This window comes from Typopeltis vanoorti, chromosome 15 (genome assembly GCF_054136105.1).
Source record: "Typopeltis vanoorti isolate ZY-2024b chromosome 15, IOZ_Tvanoo_1.0, whole genome shotgun sequence".
NCBI classification, from domain to species: Eukaryota; Metazoa; Arthropoda; class Arachnida; order Uropygi; family Thelyphonidae; genus Typopeltis; species Typopeltis vanoorti.
In genome coordinates, this window is record NC_143563.1 from 25819234 (window position 1) to 25829636 (window position 10403).

The following is a 10403-nucleotide window of genomic DNA, read 5'->3' on the forward strand; positions in this document are numbered from 1 at the left end:
GCTTTGCAATGATAACGTAACGCATGCAACTCTCTGTTGACAGTTCTAGTGCTGATAGATGTCCTGCAGCATTTAGTCCAGGTTGACTGCCGGGTTTGCTGCTGCCGTGCAAAATGCTGGAACATTCGAGACAGAGCTCATCGATCTCGGTCAGTGAGTTTTGGTTCCTCTCAGGGCGTTTTCCTGCTATGGTAGCACCATAGCAGGAAATCAACTTTCCTGCTATGGTGCTATGTGGATGGAAATCAACTTTCCATTTCACGAATGATATAAGGAACGGTGGATTTCTGTATACTGAGACAGGCAGTAATATTACGGACAGATGGACCCTTGATATGACACACACACAACTACCATCGCACGTTGGGAGTCTGTGAATGCGACATCGTTCAGCTAAACTCGTTTTATTACCAGACTTATACAGACCAAAAAAAAACCCCTACTGCCTTTAATTCCCTTAAGTAGGCGAGGTCATTTTAACCCTATCTAACTTTTGGGGACTGAGGGAGATGCAGTTCACTCTCCACTTGAGGCTAATTATAGATAGCTGGCCCAAGACAATCACCTATAATATCCAGCATCGGGTTAAGAGAGGTGGCTGACAAATGTCGCCATCTCGTGGTCATGATCCTAACACTACATATTTATTGTCAAAGTAGGGTGGGTCCTACGGTCTATTTCCTTGAGTTTACGGGACGAAAAACCAGAGTTTCCTAGAGAAAAAAAACCGCTTTTCAGCTCCAGAGATCGACTAACTTGGGATCCGGTGGAAGAAAGGCTTAGCTAATGTTCCTCTAGTCGGCGACTAGATTTGAACCTAGATCTTCGTCTTCCTTCGGACAGTCAAGTACCGTGGAGTGCAAACGGCACTTCCACTGAGCTGCTTCCAAAATATTTGCTTGTGGTAGGATCAGAAATTTGCATAGTGCATAAGGTGTCAAATAGCTGTATGGCGTCAAAATCGGATGTTATCGATAAAACACCTTTTTTTGTTTTAATTTTACATTCTTTTTGTTTACATCCCTGCTCGTCCCTATGTATGGTACCAGTAGAACAGTCAATGCTAGCCGAAACTTTACAATTATTATAGAGGGCGCAGTTAATGAAATTCAGGTTACTTCAGGTGTGCTGTTTAATGTCCTTCTCCATCATACAAATTAGTATTGTTTTTATTCTTTTACCAGGCTATATTTGAAATTGGTAAGTGAATTTGATAACGAGTAGCTTAGCGTGCGCAAACGAAAAAGGTATTTTTCAATAAGATTTTACAAAGTGTATCACCTTGGTTTGACAGCAGTAATAGGACATTGCTCCCTTTGATTGGAAAAGATACCAGTTCGATTCTCGTCTTGACGAGAGGAATATTTATATCGGCTTTTACAGTTGAAGATCAGTTAGCCGAACCCATACAGAGAGAGCAGTTGTTGTTTTTTTGCTTCGAAAATTTGGGTTTTTCATCCCCCATGCAAAAAAATCAACGAAGAGAACATACGCAACTTACAGACAAAAATATGTGGTGGTAACGGTAAATGGCGTTGGTGGTAGTTGTATAGTTGACGGATTAAGTAGGCGAGAGAGACGGTAATCAGTCGTGTTGAATGGAGTAGTGTTCTCCCTATAATGAGTACTGAGACACCTTAGATGTGTCAGGTAATTATTACAAGAAATGGTCTCCTAAAAGTGCTTCGCATTTTAACTGTTTCTACAATGTTTATTAATAGTGTGTGTACTTAAACAAGTTGAAATTCGTAGTGTTTTATTCGCTTTGTATAGCTCGAAAACATATACATCTCTAAGAAAGTGTTAAAAATATATGTACTCTTCCTCAGCACACATCCATGACTCAGAGATAAAATGCCAATGAGCATGGTGTTGGTTTGGGTATTATTAATGCGATTTTAAACAGATGTGAGGCACCTTTTTCTCCTGAAAAAAGGGAAACTACACTTACTCAATATTATTTGGTAGTTAGGAAAATCAAAATGAATCTAAGATTACCTGCTGCAGACTTAAATATAGACTTGGCAGCTAGTGGGATTAATTGTTGTGATATGATAGTCTGTCAAAGATTGTTGGAAGCTGAAAAGACTGCCCATAGACCAAGAAAGAAAGAAACAACTGTTGATGAAGGCTATATTGAAAAAAGGCTCCTGCAGGCAAAATTGTACAGAGATTAGACTTGAAAAGTGGAAGGTCATATTCTCAGATGAGAGTCATTTCTTTGTCCAAAGAGAGTGAATATGCTATGTTTGCAAATCAGCAACTGAGAAGACTTCTCTCACCCACCTTCAGCAAACTCCTAAACACCCTGTTAAAAAGATGTTCTTGGGTTATTTACACATGATGGTCCAGGATCACTTGTGCCTGTTGACAGTATGATGAAAAGTGACCAATACATAAAAGTATTGGAGAAAAGAATGGTCTCACAGATTCAGAAAGACAAGAAAACTCATCTTCCACCAGGATCTCACTCCATGTCACACTTCAAAAAAAAAAAAGTGAAAGTGTTCCTCAAAAATCACAACATCCAGTTGCTTCAATGGCCAGCTACTCTCCTGATATTAACCCAATAGAAAATTTGTAGGCCATAGTGAAAAAGAGACTTGGAAAATTAAATTATGATGCAAAACATAACTTAATACAGTCCATTATAAAAGTATGGTTTCGAGGTGCAGAAATAAGCAAAGTGTGTTCTATGTTCTATGTTGGTAGAATCCATGCCTAAGTGAATTAATGAACTTACTAAAAATAGAGCAGCACATATAAATTATTAGGTAAAGTTGGAGTTTAATTTTTGTACTTATTTTCTTGCAAAATTAAAATTTTTCTTTAAAATGTAATTATTCGGATTAATCTGTTTGCTACTGTATAATATTATTATTTGACTCCATGGATATCAAAGACTCATCTAGGAGGTTCCTTTGTCATATAGCTCATCATACCATGCCTTAAATACACTCAAATTCTCTGCAGATATCACACTCTCAGTCAAGGTATTCCAATCATTCGCAACTGTGCATGCAAAAAATACCTGCTTCTCACTCCTTTGTTCATAACCTCCTTATACAGCTTCTAGGGATGACCTCTTGTTCTCCTCTGATCTCCCACCATTTTATGAAAACCTTGTCAACATTGATCCTATAACAATCCCTTACCAACTTGTATATTTCTATCATATTACCCCTCTTCCTCCTATCCACTAGACTGTAAATTGAATCTCAACCTTTCCTCATATTTAACATTCCAGACATCAGAAGCTGCCTTACTCAGTTGCTCTGCACCCTTTCCAACATATCATCCTTTTAAAAACAAGGTGACCAAATTTGTGCACCAGCAGTATATGTGTGTCCTGATTAGAGGCCTGAAACATGTATATCTATGCATATATATTTATTTATTTGAGTGAACAGTTTTGAATAATGGTGAGTTTAGACTGAATTGCTATGACCAAGTGACCAAATTGATATGCATAACATCAGATTCACTGACTTACATTATTTGTACACGTAATTACACATAAGCCACAGGAAGATCCTTGACAAAATGTAAGATAAATATTATGAAGATGTAATGCCATTGTATTAATTAAAAATGGAGGGCATCCTCCATATTATTATTATTATTTATATTGTTTATTTATATTATTTATTTGATTCCAATTATTCAAGACTTATCAGCAGAGACCCACATTACCCATTAACACAATACTTATGTATCTCCTTTAACTTATTCACTGGGGACACTCACAACCACCTCTACCAATCCATTCCACTCATTCACCACTCTTCATGTAAAGAACCTAGTCTGCACACCTTTACTAACCATCCTCTTAGACAACTTCTGAGTTCATATATATAAGTTTATATCATAATCCTTATCCTCTTGCCATCAGCTAAACTCTGCAACCCACACAAACCTTCCATCTCTACATATTGAACATTCCACAGACCTGTCATGAGCTTGGTCATTTGTCTCTGAATCCTCTCCACTACCTTGCAAGTGATCAAATCTGTGCACAGGAGTCAACATGTAGCCAAATCATTGCCTTTAGGAAAATTATAGGTAGGTAATGTGAAAACCAAAAACAAAGGTATTCTGGATTAATTATATACTTATCCTGACAAATATCTGACACCAAAGATAAACATTAGCCAAACTACATTACAAGTTATGACCTAAAATGATTAACAAAATAGCAAGTTATGAAGACCATGCAACATGAAAATGTTTTGTTTATCCAAAATCTGCTATTAGTGGTTTAGGATAACAGAATATTTCATGTTGAATGCTCCTTACAGCATCGCTAGCTTTATTAATTAATTTTCAAAATTCAAAACTGGCATTTTGGGATGATGCATAATTTAAACTTTCATTAATAATCTGAGTAGTTTCCTTTTTGTACAAAAAGAAAGAAATGGAATATGGCATTAATATACATACAGGACTCTTTTAGTAATAAACACAGTGCAGAATAATAAGACAGTATTCTATATGATATACTATACTTATTTCTAATCTTTCAAATGTAAAACTCTTGAATTGTATAATTGTGGTATATTATTTTTGATCTGCTTAATTTACCATCTTATTTTATTTTTTTCAGCAGCAGGTAGAACATAAACATTAATTTGGATATACATCAAAACAAACAGAAGCAGACAACTCAGAATGTTAGGTTATTGCATTTTCACAAATTATGTGTATTCATACATTTAGAATTAGAATTTGCTGATGAAAACATACGTTGCATGTGTTCTTCAATAGAAACTCCAGCTGCTTAATATATAATTAGAAAACTATGTCACAAGATCATGAAAGAAGAAATGGTCAACTGTTACAAGAATTTCATAAATCAGAAAGTGAACTTCTTGATAGTGAAACATATTTCTTGAAAAACTCTGGTGAATTGGAAACAGACCTTAGTAATCAGGAAGGTCTGTTAGAGAAATCTGATGAATCAGAAAGAGTATGTGATAATCAGAAATGTTTTCAGTGTGAAATATGTGGCAAAATATTTACAAAGAATCATAATCTTAAGAACCATTTATTAATTCATAGTAATGAGAGGCCTTTTTCTTGTGAAATATGTGGCAGATCATTTTCTCTTAAGGGAAATCTCAAACAACACTTTATAATTCACACACAAGAGAAACCATTTTTTTGTGAATTATGTGGAAAGAGGTTTGCAAGGTCACATGATCTGAAAGGGCATTTAATAGTACACACTCAAGAGAAACTCTTTTGCTGTGAAATATGCGGAAAAGCGTTTTCAAGATCTAAAAATCTAAAAGCACATTTTTTAGTGCATACTCAGGAGAAGCACTTTTCTTGTGAAGCATGTGGGAAGACTTTTGCACAGTCTGGAAGTTTGAAAACACATTTATTAGTTCATACTCAGGAAAAGGTTTTCTGTTGTGAAATATGCGGCAAAGCATTTGCACACTCTAGTGTTCTGAAAATACATTTATTAGGTCATACACAGGAGAAGTGCTTCTCTTGTGAAACATGTAACAAAACTTTTGAACAATCTTATGATTTGAGAAACCACTTACTAGATCATCATCCTGAGAAGTGCTTCTCATGTGAAATATGTGGCAAAGCTTTTGTTCAAGCACGTCATTTAAGATCGCATTTCTTTGTTCATACTCAGGTGAATTCTTTTTATTGTGAAACATGTGGTAAGACATTTCCAAAATCGGATGCCTTAAAAAAACATTTATTGGGTCATGATAAAGAAAAGCCATTCAGTTGTGATGCATGCAGAAAGGCATTTTCAAGGTTGTGGGATCTAAAAACACATTTATTGGTTCATTCTCAAAAAAAGTGTTTCTTTTGTGAAGTTTGTGGCAAAGCATTTTCAAGATTAGGCGATCTTAAGAGACACTTGTTAATTCATGCTCATGAGAAACCTTTCTCCTGTGAAAATTGTGGTAAGGGATTTGTAAGAATGGATTACTTGAAAAGGCATTTATTAGTTCATTCCCAGAAGAATTCAATCTCATCTGCAAATTCTAAGAAGTGATTTCATAGACTAGTATTGCATTGCAATGTGGATTGACTAATATTGCATTGCACCCTTTATTCAGATGCAGTAATTATAGTTGGTAAAAATTCATGTTATCTTATTGACTTTATATTCTGATGTCTTTCACTGCTAAATATTTATCTGTTGAATTTTTATAAAAAAAATTGTATTTCTATATTTTTTTAATAAATATATTTTAATTGCATTTGTTTAAACTGTTTTTATGTTAAGTATATGTTGAACCTGCTATTTGCACATTCTATAATTTATTAAAAAGGAAATCCCATTTTCTTTTTTATAATCCATAATTTATTGTTAAGTGCAAGTTTTGTACAAATCAGATCAATGGTGAGCACCTTGCACTGGAAACTTCACAGGCAGTTATTGTTCTCATTTAAATATGATAAACTTTTAAACATATATATATATATATATATATAGTGAGCTTAGTATTTTATGGCACACTCCTAATTAATCTCCTTTTCGACTATTACTCAATATATGTGATTAAGGCATAGGATAAGAGTTCAACATTTTAGAGTAAAAGTAGAACCATTGATATATCTTCCAAGGTTAGTGGAATGAAAAATTAACTTCAGGAATTGTAGGTATGCTGTATGGCATAGTTACTTCTGTTAGAGTTGAGAAAAAGTTGACCATGCATGTAAAATCATACTACACTGCTCAAAACAATTAGGGGATATTTTAGTTTCTGTTGATAATTATAAATTTCTGCAAATAATTATAACTATTGTGAACTTTATACATGAATAAATGTCTTACTTATGGATAGGGTGTAATTGATGAAATATTGTTTAAATAATCAATATTTATTACAAATTTAACAAATTATACATTTTAGCATGAAATAATTTTAACAAGAATAGTCCAAAAAGCTTTTGTTAATTTTTAATAGACTGTATGGTCTCCATTAACAGCAAAAACAGCAGTACATCTTGATTGCGTGGACTAGATAAGATGATCAAACGGGTCTTGTGGGATATTTCCCCACTCTTCTGTGAGAGCAATTTTGAGCTCTTGAAGCAATCATGGTGGCACGAATCGAGCAGAAATGCACCTACCTAAAGCATCTCAGGCATGTTTGATTGGATTACAATCTGGTGAATATAATCCTTAGGATTTTCCTTGCTTATGTGGTCACTAGGAAAACAACATTATTGCAAAAGCAAAATGACCATTCTGAATAAAGAAAATGGTAGGATAATGAATGCAAATGATATACCAGAACTGCTTAATTATTATTTCATAAATATTTTATTCTTATTTTAGGTTTCCCTCCCAACAGAATGAAAGGTGCATTTAGAATACTAAAGTACTTGAAATATCAACAGGGCAGTGGTAATGGAAAAATATTTCATGTTTTAAGAAAACTTGCTAAGGAATGACAGTATCATTGATTTAGTAATGAAAGTTGTGACTGGAAGAATCAGTAAAAAGTGAGTGAGTGATTGAGATAGGTTGTTACATTAAGAATGGATATGAAAATAGAAGCATCAAACTATAAGCTACTTTTATTTTTTCCACATTAGTGGTTTAGATTTTGGAAGAATTAGTAAGAGCTCTTACACAGAATTTGAAAACTGGAAGCATGATCATTTGTGGAGAAAAGCATGGAACAGATGGGTTGAGGTGTAGTCTTGTTTAGTGAATTGGTCACATTAATAATAAAGTAACAAGGAAATGAGTATATTATGATTTTCTGGATTTTGCAGAAGCATTTCACAGGGTTCTCATAGTAAGTTGATATTTAAACTATACGGAGTTTAGATATCATACTAGAGGATTGGATTGGTGAGTTATTAGACAGCAGTATTTGGGAAGAAATCAAAGTAACATGGGTTTCCACAATGCTCAATACTTGAGACTGTTGCAATAGGGAGGTCAGTTGAGAGAAGGTTTGTGATGATTCTGTTGTATAAATCCTGATTAGGCTACATCTGATTGCTGAATTTCGAAAGAATGAAGAAACTTTAGTGGGCACAAATGCAGGTAACAACATCAGGACTGAATTGTCAACTGAGAATAGATTGAGATGTGTAAATTTGCAGGGTTGGTAGTAGATGGTGGGATGATTACTTCAAGGTAAAAAAATTACTTCTTTTCCTTATGTTACCTAGGAATGGGCCCTTGAACCTTCTTGATCTGCAATTTGGAAAATCTCCTAAGTATCCATCCATGAAATATCTCTCAAGTAAGAAGAGTTTCAAAAGGGCAGATCAAGAAGGGACAAGGAATAATCTGTAGATAATGCAAAGAACACAAGCAATGCATGCCAGTCTCCATGCAAAGAATTTACTCCTTATGCCCCTACTCACACCTTCCTTATACAGATTCCAGCGATGTTCCTGCTATTCTACCCTTTCCCTCATTCTAGGAAAAAATTTCTTCCAATCAACCCAATAACAACCCTTTATTAACTTAACTGTCTCAATCATATCCCCCATCTGTTCCTCTTATTTACAAAGATTTACGAACTGCATTCCCTAATCTGTCTTCATATCTCACATCCTAAAGACCAGTTACCATCTTAGTCATCTCTGGACCCTTCCCAATATATTCTCATCACCATGAAAACAAGAGGCCCAAATCTGTGCACAGTAATCCATATGAGGCCTGATCAAGCCCTTATACAATGAAACCAGAACCTCATTATTTCTGCATGTTAAGATTCTCTGCATCATTGCCATTATCTGATGTGATAGCATCACAGCTTGTGCAGTGTGACTGTGAACTTTAGATTATTGTCTACCACATTCCAAGGTCTCTTGTCTTCTCAACTTTCTCAAAAATTTTCTCACCATGTATACTTTGCATTTGTTGCCTACCAAATTTCAAAACCTTACACTTTACAACATTGAACTGACAATATCATACTGTTACCCATTCATACAATCTATTCAAGTCCTGCAAAACCACATCTGCTTGATTCCTTGTCACTGTCCCCAGTTTTGCATCAACTGCAAACAGTTGTATATCATCAGTTAAACCCATCCCAATATCATTAATATACAAATTAAATAATGGTCTCAAAACAAATCCCTGTAGTACACCACTATTGACTTTCCACTTTTGGGATATTGCATTCCCATAGACAACTTGCTGATATCTATTTTAGAGGTCAGTTGCCTATCCAACTAACTAATCTATCTATCATGCAATCCCATCTGCTTCAGATTATGAACTTATGGTGTGGCAGTCTATCAGAAGCCTTTGCAAAATTTAATTATAAAAACTATATGCATCTACCTTGTCCAATATATCTAACTATCTATCTGCCCAATATATCCAATAACTATCTGCAACAGCATGTAATGGAAAATACTAGGGGTCAGAGAGTGCTTGACCTAGTAATTGCAGCTGAGAATTTGGCTGTAATGAATATCACCACGTTGCCACCAATTGGTGAGAGTGATCATAGGACCTTGACTTGGGAGGTGGCTAAAGGTATGGAATTTACAATTAAGACAGCGTACATGTGGAATTATCGGACTGGTAAGTATGAAAAGCCTAGGAGTTCGATTGGTTCAGTGCCATGGCATGTAAAACTGCAAGGGCTGGATGTTGATAGTGCATAGGAGGTGGATAAGAAGTGTTTGCAGGAGGCAATGGCTGACTGTATACCTGGAGTCTGAATAATAAATCAAGTAGGGGTTAAATGGATGAATAACACCATTAAGCTTGAGCTGCAAAAAAAGAAACAACTGTGGAGGGAATTTAAGGAGAAAGGTGACCATCAGGCACATGAATGGTATGAAGCACAGGCCAGAAGGGTAACAAGTGTGGTAAGAACAGCAAAAGTGGATTATGAAAGAACATTAGCCATGCAGGCTAAAGAGAATCCCAAACAGTTTTTTTTGATATGTTGCAAGTAAAAGAAAAAAATGTATATGGCAGAATGATTTTAAAGAATGCTGATGGTAGGGAGGTAACTGAATCAGTTGATATAGTGGAATTACTGAGCGAGCACTTTGCAAGAGTATATCATCCAGGTGGTGACATTGCAGGAATGAATAAATGAACCAATAGCTTATATGGGAATTGTGGTGAATGAAGTGGAGGTCAATAGTCTATTACAAAACCTCAATGTCAATACATCTGTGGGATTGGATGGTATTCCAGCTCGTGTCGTACATGAAGCAGCTAAAGAATTGTCAGTGCCCTTGACCATATTGTTCAATCTGAGTCTCGGATCTGGTTTAGTCCCAAAGCGGTGGAAAGAGGGGAAAATAGTTCCACTGCATAAAGGAGGATCCAAGACTGCTGTTCCAAGTTACTGACCGATCAGCATATCAGGAATCGTTGTCAAGTTCTTGGAAAAAATAGTCAAGAGGAAAATACAGGAGTGGATAGATGAAAA

General features: G+C 35.4%; 1 protein-coding gene across 2 annotated transcripts; it reads left to right on the forward strand.

Moving 5' to 3' along the window:
* Positions 1–1117: 1117 nt before the first annotated feature.
* LOC150098523 (uncharacterized) lies at positions 1118–6148 on the forward strand. 2 transcript variants are annotated; one of them, XM_090405374.1, is made up of 2 exons: positions 1118–1200; positions 4604–6148. In XM_090405374.1, the coding sequence occupies exon 2, from the start codon at positions 4799–4801 to the stop codon at positions 6020–6022; it is 1224 nt and encodes a 407-aa protein (XP_090261500.1). In that variant the 5' UTR covers positions 1118–1200; positions 4604–4798; the 3' UTR covers positions 6023–6148. The 2 variants fall into 2 exon arrangements, with proteins under 2 accessions (XP_090261500.1, XP_090261499.1); XM_090405373.1 differs by lacking the exon at positions 1118–1200 and adding an exon at positions 1724–2774 and having other exon boundaries at positions 4607–6148.
* Positions 6149–10403: the final 4255 nt, after the last annotated feature.